Source organism: Desmodus rotundus, chromosome X, assembly GCF_022682495.2.
Source record: "Desmodus rotundus isolate HL8 chromosome X, HLdesRot8A.1, whole genome shotgun sequence".
NCBI classification, from domain to species: Eukaryota; Metazoa; Chordata; class Mammalia; order Chiroptera; family Phyllostomidae; genus Desmodus; species Desmodus rotundus.
In genome coordinates, this window is record NC_071400.1 from 46,136,581 (window position 1) to 46,156,806 (window position 20,226).

The following is a 20,226-nucleotide window of genomic DNA, read 5'->3' on the forward strand; positions in this document are numbered from 1 at the left end:
GTTCAAAGTTGTGGTAGTCTGTAAAGCAACAGTTGGGTTTCTAACACAATGGCCTGGTTTGGCATCATAGGATGAACTGGTCCACCTGGGGTTCCATCAGCCCAAATGGATCTCATAGATCTCAGATGGGAAGTGTTTACCTCCGGGACCTTCTGGGCAAGTTGAGAGTGCTTGGACCTGGATAGCATGTTCCAGCTGGACTTCTACACATAATTGCTGCTTCTTAGGAGAAAAAGTTACTTGTGCATGCAATTTACAAAGAAAATTTCAGCCCAGCAATGGAATGGGGCAGTCTAGCATGTAGAGGAAATTATGCATGAATTTTTGATCCCCAAGCTGGCATTCTAGAGGTTGAAGGAACACCTGTTTTTTAAATTGTCCAGTCACTCCAGTAACTGTTACTGCATCCATACCTTTTCTTGGTTATTTTTTTATTTAACACTGAGTATGTAGCTCCCATATCTACAAAGATTTTCAATTAGCTTGTTTCTCACCATCAATTGTAACTGGGGCTCCTGTGGGAAAATAGTAATAGGTCAGAAGATATCTGGGGGAGCCCTTGGCCCTCCCCATTCGTTAGCAGATGCCCCTTTCCTTTCTAGCACTTCTCAATGACGATTTCCATCTTTGTTATGTTCCCTTTTGAGTTTCAAGCATTCTATTTTCCAATGGCTGTCCTATTTGCAATAGGCATGTTGATTGGCCCCTATTGAGTCTTCCTACCTTTCAGGTTCCATCGCTCCTTCTGGTTTCCCCAGCTTGTTTCTAAGAATACTGTGGTCCCAACATCCTTGCTTCCTGGGCATTGTAAACTTTAAAGGCTGTGTCCAACAACTGGAATGGATTCATTCTCAATTCCCTGTCTAAACATTTCAGTTTCCTTCTGATATCCAGGGCACTTTGCCCAATAAAAGCCATGTTCACCATCCATACATTTTCTGTTGTCTGTGGGTGCTTTCTATAGGCCTGATAGATCCTTTCTAAAAATGCAGAAGGATCTTCATCTGGTCTTTTTTGAACAGCCAGTATCATATTCAGGCTCTTTTGCTCAGGCACCCCTTTCGTAAGCCCTTTCAATATGCACCTTTCGTAATGTTCTAGGAGGGCTAGGTACCCACTATTTGGGGCCCAGTTGGGCTCCATCAAGTGAATTGCTGCGGCAAAGCTGTGTGTCCCATTGGGATTCTCTTGGTGGAGATGTTGAGCCTCATTAGCTTTATTTATAACCAACCACCTTTCATCTGCCATCAGCAGGATGTTAAGGAGAACCTGTACATCCACGCAGTTTGGATGATGAGTAGCAAACATGGAGGTGATAAGATCTGCCATTCTGAGGATCCTTCTTATTTGAGGGGTTGGAATTCTTCCAATTCAGTAAGTCTGAAACAGAGAATGGGGTATGGGCCCAATAGTAGCCAGCGGGCTGGCCTTCCTGAGTTACCCCGTCCATAGGGTACTGCCTCGAAGGGAACTGTCTGCTCCAGATAGAGATGCTGCCTGGCCAAATCGAGCACCCTGATGGGTCTTTGAGGGGGATATCCTTCCCTCATCACACAGGGGTGGGGCCATTGGCTCTGTGGACCTTATTTCAGGGGTATGTAGCAGTGGGAGTGGTGACAGGGGAGGTCTTCCTGCTACTAATCCTGCGTCCCCTGGGTTCAGGGCATTGATGAGACTTATTTCCTCATTTTCCATTTCCTCCTGCATTCTACTATCAGGAGGTGTTTTGAGGCAACTTCCCACCTCTGTACCATCAAACAATTCTCTGTCCCTGGTGAAACCCTGTTATGTAACAACATAAATGCCTTGACATAACAGATTCCATCCCATTTGCCTAACCGTTGGCAATATATTTCTAATTGCATGATGAGACAGTAATTTAATGAACCATTTAGGGGCCATTTCCCCCTGCAGTCCAAAATGTACATAGGCCCCACAGTATTACAACAAAGAACCCGTGCCTCCTTACACATTGGATAATGGCTGTCCATGCTCCAATCTGCTAAAATTCTACCCAGCGAGCTTCCTTCGGGAGCCAACACAGAAAAGCCCTTATTGTCCTAGATGTACGGGCCAAACGCTAGGACCAAAAGAATGTAGGCAAACTGGGAACATATAAGCAGAACTTGAACCCACAGCTCGACTATTCCAAATGAGTGCTCACAAGCAAGTCTTCTACTAACCAATTTCACAAACAGTGGCCTCCAAACAATGGCCTCCCAAAACTTGGCCAGTCCTCACCAGGACCTTGGTTCACAGACCCAAACCTCAGGTGATCCTCACCCCTTCTTAGAGTCTATCCCCTACCCAGACCCATTTCCTTTCCACTTACCAGGCATATATAAGCAGACGACACCTCGTGTGGGTGTGCAGAGAATTTCCCAGAGATTGGGAAACCTCCTAGTCCAACTCTAGGGGGGTCAGCCTGCCACAGGCAGCTAGGATCCCACCAGAGTCGCCATTACTACTACTGTTACTGAACATCATGGGGTCCTACTGCCCACCACCCATAGGCAAACTCCAAAGGCAGAGGTCTGGTGAAAAAGGAAAGAGGTCATTTATTCAAAAACTACACAATTTTGGAAGAACGTCAGGCTTCTGTCTCAGAACCATTCCCTCTAAAACACCCAAAGAAAACCCCCCACCATCTTTTGCCAGATTAGTTCAAGGCTGCCCCTGGAATTCCTTCTCCCATTTAAAAATAGCATTGTTTGAGCCCTGGCTGGTGTGGCTCAGTGGATTGAGTGCCAGCCTGCGAACCAAAGGCTCGCTGGTTCAATTCCCAGTCTAGGGTACATGTCTGGGTTGCAGGCCAGGTCCCAAGTAGGGGGACTGTGAGAGGCAACCACACATTGATGTTTCTCTCCCTCTCTTTCTCCTCTTCCCTTCTCTACACTAAATAAAAAATTTTTAAAATAATAAAAAATACCATCCTAAAAGGAAACACAGGTGGCTACAATGTGACCATGCAGGTGGCTTAGACAGTTCCCAGTTGCAGCCTGGCTTCAGGTACCTTCCTGGAGTCTGCATCTAGTCTGTGTGCGCCAATGCCCTACTTGCTGTGCGCTGCCCGCCCTTCTGCTTCCTGCCTGCTGGCCCACCACCTGCACCGCATCCCTCAGGCCACTGGCTCACTGGAGCGTCCATGCACCCAACTGAGTAGGACTGTGCCACACCAGTCACCTACACCGCCACTACTTCCTGCACTGCAAGGGGCCCCAGGGCCTGTCACCTGGCCATACAGCTTCTAGTGCCTGCCAGTATGTGAGCGCTCTGCTCCCTATGATAGGGACTCTGTCCGCCCTCTATTTAAATCTCTGTTCTGAAAATTCCATGCACTCTGGAAGTGAGTAAGAGGGCTTTTTCCCTCTGTCCAAACACTTCACTAGTCTGGTGCGTGCTCCATGCAGGGGCCTCTTCCTGCTGTGTCACACACTGTGCTGCTCAGTCTTGGGGTCAATGTGATGCTGGGGCACTGGCCTGTTTATCGTTTACCTGGGCTTATGCTAATCTATCATGCAATACTCTGAGGTTTCAGTCCTGCCACCTCTGGCATTTCCTGACCTCTCCCTTACCCTTGGGAACACAGCCTCTTGTACCCCACCTCAGGATCCCTTCCCTCTCCTCAGAGATCTCACCAGATCCCCGTGTTATCAGATGGAGCAGGATGGAGCTAGAGTTTGTCATGCTACTCAGAATGGTATCAATTTAAAACTCACGAATGCTTATTTCTGAAATTTTTCATTTAATATTTCCTACCACTGTTGACCACGGATAACTGACCTAGCAGAAAGCAAAAGCACAGATAAGGGGACCCTACTGTAGTCAGAAGTGATTCTGTTGGAAATGGAGTTTCACTTCCAAACCTCAACCATGTCCCAGTTTGCTTCTTCATCTCCCTGAGATCTCCTTGTGGAAGACCTATTTCTGTTTCCTTTCCAGACCTCCTTATATAGACTCTCCATTGTGTTACTGCTCTTTGCTTCTGTTAGTCTCATCACCTGTTCTGGGTTTCATTTGTTTCACCATGTAGCTTCCACTTGAGTTGGCCCTGGTCTGACACAGTGCATTCAGGGAATGTATTGTCTAAGGAAGAGAAGGATCAAGCAGAATAATGACAATCGTGACCTTCTTTCTGGCCTGAGAGGAGCTGAAGAGGAAGAGGAAAATTCTTTGGCTACCATTTTAGTTAGAGCCACCCCAAAGGAAGCAGCACAGTTCTCACAGGCTTTAAGCACTGGCACTAATTTGACAAGGTAGCTAGGCCATAACATTGAGACACAGATGGCAGTAGATATGTTTTGTTTTGTTTTTTTCCAACAAGTACTAAAGAGAGACCCAAGGCCTATATTACACCAATTCTATACATTCACCCAATGCCGACCTTCCTCACCCCAATCAGAGAAATGCCGGAGGGGCTACCTCTTTCCCACATTCCTCTCAAGCTACTTATTTGCTGACTTTTTTTCTTTCTAGGATTCACTGGATATTCATTTTAACCTGAATCCTCCATCCTGTGAGGGGTGGAGAGTAGGGTGGATGGTACACAGTGTGATATTACACCACCTGAGTCCACCACCTTCTGAGGATGGCCTGACCTGGGCAATCATTTTTAGCCTGGTATTTCCTGGACATGGACCAGGGACTGAGGCCAGTGACAGAAAGGCTAAGATAACACTGGCTCCCTGTAATATTTGGCAGTGATGAGTTTTCACTGGAGAAAAAAGTGGCTGGCTCATTTCCAACTTCTTTATCTTTGAAATACTGCCCAAACTATAACCATAATAATGAAAACATCTTGAGGAGAAAGGCTAATTAATTAAATCCCTGAAACACTGGACTTCTGTAATGTTTCAAGAAAGTCAGTATACCTTGGTAGCTGTGTTTCTAAAGTTATAACTTAAAACAAATTATAACTACAACTTGTACAAATTATGTAAATATAACTTCAACCCCAACTAAGTGTTTTGAGCAGATGAACCTGTTTCCATGACCAGATATGACCCATTTATATTTAGAAACATTTGTTTCTGTGAAAACAGTATGCTCCTGCCTTAGAAAACAATCTATCCTTTCAAGTGAGTTAAATACATCCCACAATGCCATTTTTATAGGAAACCATTCACATGGGGCTCTTAGGGATCACTTTGGGAGAGTCCCCACAGCTACTTGTAGGTGCACAGAAGGGTCCTTACTCTTTCTGCGCTCTGGTCCCCATAGGGGATGGGGAGACTCTGAAAGCTGAGAGGAGAAGGTATGTGAGGGGTGTCTTAGTATTGAACTTGACGTATATTATAGTTCTTACAGAAATAACACCACAAACTATGAATATACTATCAATTTGAATTTTCTGGTTATAGGTTAAATAGGTTTTTATGGGCTGCCTTGAAAACTTATTTACTGCCTGCAATATTATTTCCCCCATAAAATTACTTAGAGACCTTTTGAGATAAAACCCCTTCATAAGTCAGTCTTGACTACTTTAGCAGACGCTTTCCCCACAGTGGTACAAGAGTGAATTTTAACTCCTTCTACATTACATGGTCATAAGTTCTGAGAGTGTTGCTTGTGATCTTATGAGGTTTAATTAAATACATATATATCTTACTTTATTTTGAGAGACTATCGTAGTCTTTGGTGAATCCCAAGAAGAAGTTATACAGGATGGGGCAAAAAATAGGTTTACAGTTGTTTGTATGGAAAATAATACAATAACTAAGAAGTAATAACATGAGAGTAAACTCTGTGTTCCGCATACTCACAACTATAAAGTTGCTTTTTTCCCACCCTGTATTTATCATCACCCATAAAATCTTTCTTTGGAGAAGTCATATGTGAATATAATGGCAAATAAAAGTACCATCAAAACATTTAAAATACAACTTTATTATCATGTATACTTTCAAATATCAGGATTTTTTGTTGTTGTTAATGATTAGATTTGTTAAGTAACTGTCCAGACTTGTAAACATGCTATAAATCCATTAAGTAAGTATAACAGAGTTTTTTCTGGTAATAATATAACAATGTCAAAAATAATAAAAATTGAGAAATATTATTAACCTTTCTTTAAAAAAAAACAACCAACATGTAGCCTTTCAGCTAAAATACTACATTTTCACAGTTGTATTATCTTTCAGGCTGACCCTTCCAAGCCACTAGCCACTAGAAACCTCACAATATTCCCTGTGACATGAGCAGGAGTTGGGTATGCAGATAGTATTGTATTACCTTGATACACTCACCTTCAGAGGAGCTAAATAAGTGTCTATTTACAAAGAAGGCCCCATGAAAAAAAGGTTTTGAAATAACTGTGGCCAAAACAGTATTAAGACATGGTGCCAAATAAGACCAGGTCAAAAGAGGTGGTCAAGAGGAAATCACTCTTCTGAAGGATTCTGCAGCCATGTGAGTGTCCTTGTTCCTCAAAGAAAATGATTTGCTTTGGCCCTGGCTGGTGTAGCTCAGTGGATTGAGCACAGGCCTGCGAACCAAAAGGTTACCAGTTCTATTCCCAGCCAGGGCACATACCTGGGTTGCGGGCCAGGTCCTCAGTAGAGGCAACCACACATTGATATTTCTTTCCCTCTCTTTCTCCTTCCCTTCCCCATCTCTAAAAATAAATAATAAAATCCTCTAAAAAATAGAAAATAATTTACTTCCATTAGATTGAAGCCCATGACATTTCACCTTTAGGACAAAGGTAATAATCAGTAAACCACACAAGCAAGCCCCCTCTGTTAAATTTTGCCTGCTTTTTCGTTTTCTTTCAGTTTTATCCAAGTATGAAAACCAGATTACTATTTTCACTGACTACCTAGAAGAATTTCCAGACGCAGATGAGCTGGTATGGATCTTGGGGAAACAACATCTCCTTAAAACAGGTATGGTTAAAAAAAAAAAAACGGGTAAGGTTTGGTAGCATTTGCCTGTGAGACCCCAAATGATGTAGGTGCTTGAGGTTAAGGTCCTATACTTTTGTCCTCCTTGAGTTGGCAGAACATTACCTTGAAACCTGTTAATTCTACTCATAGGCAGATTTACCGTGCAGCCAAGGGCGTTTAAGCCTTAGGCCCTTCACTTATACAGGTCCCTTCAAAGACTCTAAGAGGCCATTTTTGCATGTTCACATGGACATTATGTGTTCGTACAATGTGAAAAATCACATATTTGTATTCTTTTCCTTAAATGAAAACCCCTGAATTCTATAAGCCTTAGGTTCCAAAAAAGTATGGACCCACTCCTGGTATCACTAACTAGTATCTAGTCTTTGCTGATTGGTCTACATACTTTTAATTCCTCACATGCCCTTTTCTGTCTAGATTAAAAATGCTATCACCCAGGGGACTGCTAAACAGTCCATGGGTGTCTGAAACAACATCTGACACTAAAAAGTCTTGGAGTTTTAGATATTTTGTCGACTGTAGTTCTGTCTTAATTTATCCTGATTTTATATGGAACTTACAGCTACTGCAGCTAGATAGATGGAAAGGAGGCTTCAGTTTTTCTTTCTTACCTTTACAGTCTCATAGATTTGGAAAGACCTTTAAACCTAAAACTGCTACCCTGCATTCAGATAAAGCCTGAGCTTGGAGAGGCAGCTCTGATTTTGTATCTGTCTGAGGAAAGACCCCAGGGTAGAGGGAAAAACAGGAAGAAGGTGATCAAAAGGCAGGAGAGGAAGTTGGGTATTTTGTAGCTCCTCCTGAGTCTGGCTTCCTCATTTTCATAGGCGAATCCTGAACAGTGCAGAAAGCTCAAGGCTGGCAATTAGGAGAATCTTTCTGTTCAGACTCTTCTCCTGCCTTAGATAAGTCACTCGCTCTTTTTGGAGCTTAACTCCCTTCACTAGCACATACAGTGAGGGGCTTGGGGATCATCTCTTCTAGTTCTGCATTCTGTGACAACAGAATTCTCAAGGTTGTCAAACATGCCCATATTCAAATGTTCAGTTAGGAAATGCCTTTTAAAGTGAAATTCGTAAGATGTCCATACAATTTCCCCAGCCTCCTTAGCACATAGGCAAGCTGAGAGGTGCAGAGAATATCAGAGGAAGGAGTGACTGATCTGATCATTTTGAGAGGATGTATATATAATAGTAGGTAACATTTATCACAGGCTTACTGCATACTGTAGCATCTAAACATTTTCCATGTATTATCTTGTTGAATGCTTACAGCTCTATGGAGTAGGTACTATTATTCTCCCCATTTTACTGATGAGGAAAGTGAATCTCAGTGACAAGGCTATACAACGGGTAAGTAGCAGAGTCAGTGTTCAAACCCAGGAGGAATCTGACTCTAAGAATCTTTCTCTTACCCTTTATACATCTGCTTCCCAAAATGTGCTAGACACTGTGGGCATGAAAGGGAGGGAAAATCTGGACAGTTCAATTTTATGATTAGTTCGAAGGAAAGGCAGGAGAGAAAATAGAAACTATAGGCTAAAACTGAATTTCCTTTTTTTAATTTTAAAATGCAATAGCTATAAGTTCTATACAGAATACAAACATGGATATGTTGTTGAAAAGGGGGAGAGAGAAGACTAAGAAAGATAGAACCACATGTAAGTACCAGTGAGAACATGGAAGCCATATTTGTGGCCATCAAAGTAAATTTGTCATAAAATACAAGAAAGCAAGCTTTCAAAAAAGATATAAAATCTTTTGTGATGTTATACATCCATTTAGGTTACAAATGCTAGTTGTTCTAGGTCAGGGGTGTCAAACTCATTTTCATCTGTTGCCTTCAAAGGGCCGAATGTAATTTCAGCTCCTTAACAGTTAGGGAGGAGTTACGTTTACACGGCCCTAAAATTATTTCAGCCCTTTGAAGGCAACAGCGAAGCTGATGTGGCCCCCCCCCCCCTGTGAAAATGAGTTTACGTGTGCGGCCTCTCCCACATATCCACACCCAGCTTTAGATAACAGACAATGAACACTAATGACAGATCCAATCAACTGTCCTCATTCAGGCAGGGGCTAAATTGCCTTGTCAGTGAGTTCTCCAGGATCCTTGCTTTTCCTGTTCTTTGTCTTCTGGCCATGACCCCAGTGTTAGTACCTGCCAGGGCCATGGAGCTCAGTGAAAAAGAGACAAGGACCACGCAGCATCATTGTGCTACCCAGTGACTCTAGTCAAAACATAGGTAGGAAGAAATGCTGAAGTTATTTGTTTAAAATGAGATTGGGTTTCCTATGAATTTCCCTAGCCCCATAACAATGGAAGTAACTGGTTATTTGAAAATGAGTTTGCTGCTGGCTCAGAAATCAAAGGCAAATATCTTTAGATGAGATATAGTGATTTAATTTGAATTTCACATTTAATTACAGAAAAATCTAAGCTGTTGTCTGATATAAGTGCTCGTCTATGGTTTACATACAGAAGGAAATTTTCACCAATTGGTAGGTATATCATTTGTTGTACTGTGCGTTCTTCCCTGTAGATAGCTTGCCTGAAGTTATCGGTGACTTCACAGAAACCTCCAAATTAACAGCTCATTATGGTTACAAATTTGATTTAGGGGAGTATTTAAGTCTTACACTTTATGCAAAAGATTCATTGTCAAGGTACCTCATCATGTATGGCTCCATAGTGTGAATGTATAAGGCCAGTATGGTTTTGAGCCCACCTCTAAGTGTTCAGGCTCTGGATAGTATTACTTATTTTACTTCTGAGAGAAAGGAAAAAGTCACTTTTAATTTGGGCAATGTTTATTAAATTATAATCTACTACTTTGTGCAGCTTCTTGATTATTAGAGACAACTGTACCTGAAGGAAAGAAAATAATTATTTTGATGGTTTTTTCCTACGAAATGAAAACACCTTGCCACTGGGAGATGAATTATGGTAGATTTCCTTGGACCTAATACTAGGCTGTTAGAGTACCAGCTGCTATCTAGAAGGAAGGACAGTTTAATGAGCTAAGTGAACAGGCTCTCTCTAGAGAAAATTTGCAAAATGTTTGCAAGTAGGGTGACCTGCCTATTCCTAGTATCATGGACCTCAGGAAAAGATTACCAAACCCAAATGGTGGGAGCTATTCTCCTAACAGGAAACCTGTCTCACCAATTTTGGTGCAGTACCGGACCTAGTAATTGGCATCAGATCAACCTTTCTGATAAGTGCCAAAAATGGAGTCCATACAGACAACTTTTTTTTTTTTTTTGCCCTCCACAGGAAGAACCTGAGCCATAAAACAAACAAAAGAACAATTTTCTGTACCCAGTGATTCTAAACTGTTAACTTTCTCTGGGTGAAGAGGTTTTTGCAAATCTTGAAAACATGTACAATTCAACTCTGACAATGTTTTGGCAATAGATGCTCTCTTCTTTATGTGGGCTTCATAGCACCTTTGCCACACTAATTTGGCCGATAATCCCAACATGAGCAAAAGATAAAGAACTCCCTTTCCAGCTCACAAATATGCTCAACCTTCTTCTTGTTGCTATAGGAGATCTCCTTCAGTCCCCACAACAAAAGGAAAGGGGCAGCCGCTGTGGCCCGCTTGTCTTACAAGCTTGATGGCCCCCTTTAAAGTTACCATATTTTGCTGTGTATAATGTGCTCCCATGTGTAATGCACACCCATGTTTTTGGCCCAAACGTTCAGGAAAAATATGTTTCATTTTAACTTTTTAATTCAATGTTTTATTTATTTAGATTTAGGAACAAAACCAAGTATCATATTCCACGGTATTATTTTGCATACAGATATTGTTATTGCTTTCAGGAGTTACATTTTTAATGCATAAGCATAAATAAAAGAATTAAAAAACATTTATTTAGATACAGAATTAGAACTACCTATGTATAATGTGTATCCTTATTTTTCCCTCAAAATTTGGACAAAAAAGTGTGCATTAAACACAGAAAAATATGGTATTCTTGTGTGATCATGCTTAAAGCATACTTTTTCACTTCCATACTGGGAAAGAAAAGAAATGAAAGCAGAATGTCTCCTCTGCCATACAAGGTATCTGATTTCATTGGTGCCATGAAAAAGGATATAGAGCTCACCCTGGCCACATATGTGAAATTTTTGATACATCAAGTGTTCTTAAAATGGAACTCTTTGTCTTATTTCATTTATTAACTAGTTTTGTGCCCCTTAAAGATATAGTACATTTCTAATTTATTAGGAGCACTCTTAATTGTGACCTTACTGATATCGCCAAATATTTACATTATCCTGACTGGGTTGTAGGACACTTCCACAGATACTTTCTCCTTTAATTCTTAGAATACGCACTGACGATGGGCAGGGTGTAAGCTATTATCCCCAGTCTATAGATGAGATTTACATTCCATAATTTCCCTAATTAGAGACTAGTCTTCTGATGCCTAATTGAAGACTCTCCTCTGTTTTACATTGTCCTTCCTGCTGGTCAGATCTTTATAATGTACATTCTGAACAGTCAAGAGCCTTCCAGATCTCTTTGACCATTTTGATGATTGACTTTGGTAGCATTTATTTGCTAACTAAGGTAAGACTGGTTTCCCTGAATATAATGAACAAAATAAACTGACAAACAAAATAGAAACATGGGTACATGGAATAGACTGACAGCTGTCAGGGGGGATGAGGATTGAGGGCTGGATGAAAGAAGGTGAAAGAATTAAGCAAAAAACTCACACACGTATAACATATAGACACACAAACAACAGTGTGTTGATACTCATAAGGGAAGGGGAGTAGGGGTAGGTAGAGGTGGGTAAAGGAGGAGAAAGTGGGCATGAAAGAGACTTTGCTTGAGGCAATGGGCACATGATACAGTGGGCAGATGATGTTTTGTTGATTTGTACGCTTGAAATTTATATGCTTTTGTAAACCAATGCCACCCCAATAAATTCAATTTAAAAAAAGACTAGTTTCTCTGAGAGGTGAGCTGTGCAAAGCCAGGTTTTGTCAGCCAGATGGTGGTGTGGCGTGTGTCAGTAGTCATACGCGGCAGCCATCTACCAAATGGCATGTATACCTAGAAGTCTCCAAGTAGAAAACATAAGGGGCAGATTCTGTTCATTTGTTTGTTTTGGTTTTGGCCATAAAACCTATTTTGGTTAACTTAGCATTAACTTTGCAAGTTCCACCCTATAACAAACCCTGTTTGATATCTGGCTATATCTCTTGCCTCTGTTTTCAAGGTATGCGTGTCTGTCTGTCCATCTTGTATGACCCCCAGGTATGCTAATTGTTTGGTGAAAGGGCAATTTCAAGAGCTCATATTCATTGCCCTCCATTTTGCCAACAGGGGGAACAGGCCCCTCATCAGATGCTGGCTGGGGGTGTATGCTGCGCTGTGGACAGATGATGCTGGCTCAAGCTCTTATCTGCAGGCACTTGGGAAGGGGTGAGTTAAGTTTGCTCTCTATACTGCCCCAGAGCCCTCTTCAGTGGCACTTACTGCTGGTAGGTTCGCATTTGTAGTGACCTTGAGGAACACTCACTAACAGAGCTGCAGTTACTTCAAATGGTATGGTTGACAGTGTCCCATGAGAAGGAAACAGGTGCCATTTCCTTGCAATTTACCAAGCCAGAGAATTATTTTCCTGGGGCACAATTGAACATTGAGGCCGGTGTGTCATTTAGTTTCCATCTTTGCTATTGTTTGTCTAAGTCCTCAAACAGCTCAGATAACAGAGAGAGCAGGAGGAAAGGTGTGGTGATCAGTCTGTTTCTTGACCTCATTTAAACTATGTGCCTGCCAAAGGATGTAAATGACATAAAGGAAGTGCCTAATGAGGGAGCTAGTGCTATTTAGCTTTTGGTTCACTGAAGATGTTCATTTGATGATGATTAAGGGGTCCTTAAATTAGCTTCCTCAAAAGGGCACTTCATTAAGAATGTCTCACTAGCCCTGGCTGGTGTGGCTCAATGGATCAGTGCCGGCCTGCGAACCCAAGGGTCGCAGGTTCCATTCCCAGTCAGGGCACATGCCTGGGTTGCAGGCCGGGTCCCTGGTAGGGGCCCCTGAGAGGCAACCACACATTGATGTTTCTCTCCCTCTCTTTCTCCTCCCTCCCCCTCTGTCTAAAATAAATAAATAAAATCTTTTTTTTTAAAAAAGAATGTTTCACTAATCAGTTTTAGAACTCTTAAGTCTCGCTTTCTTAAGACCTGTGTTTCCCCATGGGTATCTGTAGGCTGACTGACTGGGTGCCAGTTTAGGCAATTGGGTGAAAGTCCTGTTCAACTTGAGGAGGAGGGAGTAAAAGGACATCTGGAATGACATTGGGCTGCTGAACTCATTGAGATTCAGAGGAATGGAAACATTATTCCTTTTTCCCATTGTACAACCTCACACACTCTGCTGCTATTATCACAGACAATTTGGGGGAGGGTCTGGGGAGGTTTGAGGGCCTAATGCTTGTTTTTAAGGGTTTAAGATACCCTGTGCCTGCTTTCTGTTTAACAGATGAAGAAATTGTCACTTAGGAAGTAAGGTGACTTGCCTAGGGTCCAACAGCAAGAAAGCATAGGTTTGGAAATACAATGGAGATCTTCTGTCTCCTTGACCAGAGATTTCCGTGTGGTTCACATATTTCTTAGAGCAGATTCGTTCTTACTATTTAACTTTTTCTCATTTATAAAACACTTCAGGATGATTTTTCTGTAAATGAATTTTGTGGAAAGCAAACTGGAAGAAAGAACCCCCTTCCGCTGTTTCAATTGTTTAATGTAAAAGCAAGTAGCAAAAAGAATTTGGGAATAGGTCTTGTAGCAAAGATGGATTAGAAGATGTAATTTTGTAAAGAAGTATTTTAGAGTGTCTTCTATTTGATTATTGAGGTGAAGTGTTCAATTATCACCATCATCAGAAACTTATCAGTGGTACTTGGCAGCCAGCTAATCAAGATTTCCCCAGACTTGGACAATTTGGTAGCTGATGAAAAACAGCTGGGTATAGTTTGCCCTCTGAAGTTGGTGTTGAATATGAAGTTCAAAACTTTGGTTTCAGAAATACTAGAATCAAAGAGAATGAAAGATTCTTGAGACAATCAATGGCCTTTGGTTTCGAGAATATTTCAATTGTGATTCAAAGTCTCTCTACTACCTCGGGAGAGTCTTGTAAGCAAACTAAGACTCAGAATTCTGTATCAGCAGAGTCCTTAAAGCTGAGGGAATGGGAGCAGTGCATCCCATCCACAGCGGTGATTATGGTGAGTTTTTGCAGTTGTCCTCAGTAGCAATATGTAGCCTTTGTAGGACTCGGGGGATGGTGCCTAAGGCATGGATGGGATTCCTCTAGATTTGATTATTTTGGTTTTGGTCCTAAGAAAACCTTGAATGATGATAGTAAAGGTATTTGTTTTTCCAAAGCTCAGTGTGGACTTTTTAAAGGTTGTATAAAAATGGCAGCATGACAGTTTTTTAAAGCTTCCTTCACTGTAAATTGTGTATATTCCCCTGTGAACTGATGTGTGTCAGAATAGCACTGCCCCTCCGCCACGAGACTACTGGCAATGCTGCCCAAATATAAGGACAAAGCTCTTGCTGTTTGTGTGAAGATGAGACACTGGCATCTGGGCGATATACAGACAAATTGCCGGATTTTGTGTGACAGCCTGATCACTGAGTAGCTGACCAGAAAGGCCTTTGTGAGACTGTTTTCATATATTTATCCAGCTCAAGCCCTGGGGCTAAGTCCATTCCTTGGTCAAGTTCTTGGTTCACTTTAACTTTACACCCATCAAGTCTTTGAAAGTAGTCAGTTTCCAGATGTCTTTGTCATCAAAATTAAAGTTATTTAGGAATGATCATTCCTGGCTTTCAGATACAGCATTGTTTTTGTTGTCCTTCTAACCTCTTAGTTATAATAACAAGAGTTCAGAGAAGTAATAAGCAATTATAAAAATGACTTAACTGATCTTTTTCCCCTAAAAGACTGGAACTGGGAGAAACAAAAAGAACAACCCAAAGAATACCAGCGGATCCTACAGTGCTTCTTAGATAGAAAAGACTGTTGCTATTCTATCCATCAAATGGGTAAGGTCACATCTGTGGTTTAAAGACAATAACTGTACCTGCTCCTTGAATCCCCTGCCTTGTATGTGGCTCCACTAAGTTGTCCATCTGTTTAGTCACTTAGGCAAAATATTAGGATTTTGTGGCATGCTGAAAGACCTTTTGCTAACTTGTTTATTTTTTTTCCACTGAAAAAACAGCACAAATGGGTGTAGGAGAAGGGAAGTCAATCGGTGAATGGTTTGGACCAAATACAGTTGCACAGGTATTAAAGTAAGTAAAAGAGTCTGCCATTCACTTTATTATACAGCCTCTTGTGCCTCCCTGCTCTGCCAACTCAATGTTCCATCAGTCTTACTATTCTTGCCATCCCACTAAGCCACCAAAAATCTGTATCATGTTGCTCAGACAGTTCTTTGAAATGTGTAACAGGGCACATCTGTCTTGGTACATCAGAGTTGTAGCCATTACTATAAGTATATGTGATGGCACATCAAGACTCATTCAGTATTTCCCACACAGCCTGCACACGGGTGCTGGGCAGCCACTAGCATGAGGGTCACTTTGAAGCCAAAATATTCATACTAAGTGGTGGAGGCTGAGCCAGCTTAGGCAAGACATGGACTCCCACCCTGGAGAGTATTTAAAGCCCACTCATTCATCTATTTATTCACTCAACATTTACTGAGTGCCTTTACTGTACTAAGTGCTTGGTGTGCAGAAATGAACTAGGCACAGTCCTTGCCTCAAGGAACTCATGACTCGTTGGAGGAGAGAAACTCCAAGTGAATCTTGGAGTCAGTCTGTGGTCTCTTAGCAGACTTCAGGTACCCAAGCATTGTATTGGGTTGGCCAAAAAGTTCGTTTGGTTTTTTCCATAAGATGGCTGTAGTAGCACTTAGGTGTCTTTAGCTTCATTCAAAACAATTTCGTTAGATTATATTGTGACAGATGTCACATCTGTGCATGAAAAAAATTTTCAAAATTGGTGAATTTTTATGTAGCCATTTTAATATTGAAGATGGAAGAAAATACGCAACATTTTCAGCATGTTATGCTTTATTATTTCAAGAAAGGTAAGAATGCAACTGAAATGCAAAATAATTTGTGCAGCGTATGGAGAAGGCGCTGTGACTCATTAAATGTGTCAACGGTGGTTTGTGAAGTTTCATGCTGGAGATTTCTCACTGGACGATGCTCTGCAGTCAGGTGGACCAATTGAAGTTGATAGTGGTCAAACCAAGACATTAATTGAGAACAATCAACATTATACCATGCGGGAGATAGCTGACATACTCAAAATATCCAAATCAATAAAGTTATTGGTGAAAAGAAAAATGTGTCTTTTACTTTGTGGAAAAAAATATGGACTTTTTGGCCAAACCAATACGTTTGCACTTGTTCTGTTAAATCCTGGAATTCACCTCCCACAGCAAGGGGCAAGGTGGAGATGCCAGGACTGATGTTTTGTAAGTGAATGGGGTGAGAGCCATCGGGACCTGCACCTGCAGGCCTTCTCACCTGTTCTCACTCTAGTTCCTCACAACATGTCACCAAATGAAAACTCCGTGAGGGCAGAGTTGTAGTTGTACTTGGTACTGTTCGCTGCTGGAACACTAGTACATACAAGTGCCCGGCACACAAGTGTTTACTAAATATTCGATAAATGAATGAAAATGGCAGCCAAAATCTGGGACTGGCTTTAGGCATCGGAAGACAGAAATCATTGGACCTCCTTTGGTGGAGCGTGCTTCAACCCTGGGTTCTCTGAAGCGTAACAGTGGGACCTGCTCCATGCAAAGTACAGATGGGGTGCTGATTCAATTATTAGTCAGTCTTGAAAGAACTAGAATGCTTTGTTAGTGTGCTTGTGAGGTGAGTAGGCTGGATTTCCCGTGGACCCAAGTGAAACCTGTATCTTGGATTCACTGTTTGCTCACAGTATAGTCTGAAACCACTTTTACCTTAGTCTATAGTGCCTTTGGGGGCACCATCGACTCTGAAGAGTGAGGATTTGGCAGTATTTTGGGAACCACTGTGGGTGCCCAAGGTAGAAAGTGTAGATTAGAATGTCTGTGCTGAGCCCAAGTCCCACCTTAAAATGGTTGGTGTTTAAATATTCCTCAGAATTTGCTTCTTTCTTCTCAATTTTGAGGTTCCCAACAAAAATATCAAATGGAAACATGCATTTTAAAAAGAATTTAAGTGGGCTCCGATTCAATTGTTATTATCAGTAACAGCAGTACATATTATCATTATTCTTTGGGGGGAAGATAGTACATTAAAACAAGTAAAATAAAAGTATAATGGTAATGATTCTCTTTCTGGGAGCTACTTCAGTTTGGGAGAGTATGTTTTTTACTTTTGTCCAGTAAGGCTGGACTTTACCCAGGAATCCCAGAGTAGCCAGGTTAAATCTGTTTTCTTTCAAACTGGCAAAAAGAGAAGATAAAGGAGAAATAATCATGGTACTTTGTTCAGACCTCAGATAAGCTCTGAAAGGGGTTTTCTTTCTAATCTCCTAGGTCATGCATTTCAGTATGTTCTGTCTCTTCACCTGTGCACCCAAGGCCATCTGCAGCCCAGGTGTCCTCCAACAGTGTTCTCATAGCATGTGGGAGGGATGGGAAAGATCACCTCTCCCTCTCTCTCTCTTTCTCTCTCATCCTGGCGCTTATTCTCTATATTATCTATGCTCCCAAACAAATACACATTTTAATGAGTTTGCATTCATTGAAAAAAAAAGCAGTAAATCAGATTATCTTTTATTTAAGGAAAGAAAACAAGATGTTTTATAGCGTTTCTGTTTCACCCAAGAAAAGTAGCCTCATCTTGTGAGATATACTTTTCCATTTTGTAGAGCAGGGTCTCCTTTTCAAGGTTCAGACCCTGTGACTTTGTGGCGTTCTCAAGGTCTCTGAACACGAAATGTTCCAGTGCTTGCTGAAAGGAGCTGGAGCGAACCTGAACCTCCACTTCTCTGAGGCTCAGTATCCAGTGACTTCAGGAACACTGGGCATGGATTATGTTGCTTCCTGCTGGTATTCCCAACTTCCCCAATTGTGACTTCATTGTGTTGCTTTACAGAAAACTTGCTTTATTTGATGAATGGAATTCCTTGGCTGTTTATGTTTCAATGGATAACACAGTGGTCATTGAAGATATCAGTGAGTCCCCAGTCTGTTTAACTTTCTGGGTGGTGGGTGATGAGGTCCTTCCTCACCATTCTGAAACTGGGGGTGAGAGGTAGATGATAGATACATAGATAGATAGATAGATAGATAGATAAACAGAGACAAACACACACACACCACACGTGCACACGTACACATGCACCCCGACTCTCTTGACCAGGGCAAGGGAGATTATGGGAGTGCAGGGCTCTGGTTAATAATCATCCCCTGCACCCTTTTTGCTCTATGAAACTTTCAACTTTCTGAGAGGGAGGAAACAATTACAGGATCTTTGCTGCTCCTTAGTGCAGTACCAGACCTTTTCCCTGCAGGACACCAAAGTGTGGATAATCAGTTACAGCACCAACAAGTCTTCTGCAGAGGCTGCCCCTAGTCCAGCCTTGTGCTCCCCACTATGGGGTTAGAGAAACCAAAAGACATAGTCCATGTCCCTTGCATTCTAGTTGAGAAATGAGATTCTTTCAATGAGCCCATAATATCTGCTGGGAGGTAAGGGAATGCTCAATTGCAAGAAGGAGAAGAAGTAAAGGCTGGAAGAGTGGCCTGGGCTTCCTGTGGGAGGTGGGATGAGGTGGTCCTACTGGGAGAGTAGAAGGTCTTCCAGGCAGGGGGTGTCATGTGAGGTGTCCCTTACATTTGCCCTTGGCATACTTCCTAGGGCTGGGTACCCCTAATTTATTCAGCTCTCTTGTCTTCTGTTTCTAGAAAAAATGTGTTGCGTCCTTCCCTTGAGTGCTGACATGCCCAGTGAGAGCTCCCATGACCCTCTGAATGCTACGAACCACAACAAGGCCATCTCTGCCTGCTGCCCAGCCTGGAAACCCCTGCTGCTCATTGTGCCCCTCCGCCTGGGCATAAACCAAATCAATCCTGTCTATGTTGATGCATTCAAAGTAAGTCACTCCCTTTTCCAAAGCCGTCGTTGCCTGCCCATCACATCACCATGTGAGCACAGAGATCCGTGAGCAGCAGTCCACAAATGAATTGAGAATCTTGCATTGTCTTTCCCTCTAGGAGTGTTTTAAGATGCCACAGTCTTTAGGGGCATTAGGAGGAAAACCAAATAACGCCTATTATTTCATAGGATTCTTAGGTAAGAAAAGAGGAATGACAAGTAAGTCAATGTGGGCTAAGGGAGGGAGGGCAGAAGGTTTGCATGAGAGACCCGGCAATTCCAGTTAGGGGGCCCTTGTCCAGCCTGGAGACGCTGTGGTCTCTGGTCAGCTGCTTCTGTCTCTGGCCTGATCTGCGGAGAGTAACACTGCGGTGTGCCTGATGCAGAGCAGATCCCCCATGAATGGCTCCATTCCTTGCCTCTTCATGAGATGGTTCCATGCTGCTTTCCCATGGGAACGTCCCTCGTTCACAGCATTGCTTCAGCGTACCTCCCTGTGGGGCCCAGGGTGGCAGGGTGTCACTCTCCTGGCCTTGTTGATATCTGCCTTACTAGGGTGCTGGCAGTTAGGTTAGGGGCTGTCTTCTTGTTTCCCAGGTGCATGCAGCTGGGCCTGCTGGCTCATTGTTCAGAACCATGACTGGCTGAGCATTAGAGGAAGCAAAGACAGTTATCCATTTTCTGATGATGGAGGCTGAGCCTTAAAAACACCAACCTCCTAACAAGCAGCTCAGCATTCACTGCCTAGCCTGACACCTCTGGAAACCCAGCCACCTTATTTACTAGCTGCGACCAGAGATACTTAAAGCCCTTCCCACACAAGGTGAGCTAGTCCAGTGCTTCTCAAACTTTGTGCTCAAGAATCACCTTGAGAGCTTTTTAAAATGCAGGTTCAGTAGGTCTGGGGTAGGCCCTGAGATTGTGCATTTTTTAACCAGGTAGTGCTGCTGCTGCTGCTGCTGCTGGTGCACACATCACACTTTGAATAGAAAGGGCATAGACACCCGGTTAGTGCTGAAAAGCCCCAGTAAAGGAGTGGTGCAGCTAGGGAAATTTGGTATGGGACACCTCTTGCAGGAATGGAGTGGCCTAAAACTGGACCTCGAAGAATATTGCAAAGCACAGCCTTAGGATGGCAAGGGAGAGCCAGAGCAGTTGTGGGGAATGATATGAG

At 42.3% G+C, this 20,226-nt stretch overlaps 1 protein-coding gene across 7 annotated transcripts in view; it reads left to right on the forward strand.

The window, feature by feature from the left end:
• Positions 1-20,226, forward strand: part of ATG4A (autophagy related 4A cysteine peptidase) — a 65,714-nt gene that overhangs the window by 36,001 nt on the left and 9,487 nt on the right. For 4 of the 7 annotated variants that reach the window (XM_053917040.1, XM_024551609.4, XM_024551608.3 and 1 more), the window contains exons 2-9: positions 6,774-6,884; positions 9,332-9,403; positions 12,250-12,348; positions 14,883-14,984; positions 15,164-15,236; positions 18,051-18,130; positions 18,863-19,050; positions 19,172-19,250. In XM_053917040.1, the coding sequence (XP_053773015.1) occupies positions 12,288-12,348; positions 14,883-14,984; positions 15,164-15,236; positions 18,051-18,130; positions 18,863-19,050; positions 19,172-19,250 (583 nt within the window). In that variant the 5' untranslated portion in view covers positions 6,774-6,884; positions 9,332-9,403; positions 12,250-12,287. Of the gene's footprint in view, positions 1-6,773; positions 6,885-9,331; positions 9,404-11,389; positions 11,485-12,249; positions 12,349-14,882; positions 14,985-15,163; positions 15,237-18,050; positions 18,131-18,862; positions 19,051-19,171; positions 19,251-20,226 lie in introns of all 7 variants that reach the window. The other 3 variants (XM_045188502.3, XM_045188501.3, XM_053917041.2) reach the window with 2 other exon arrangements.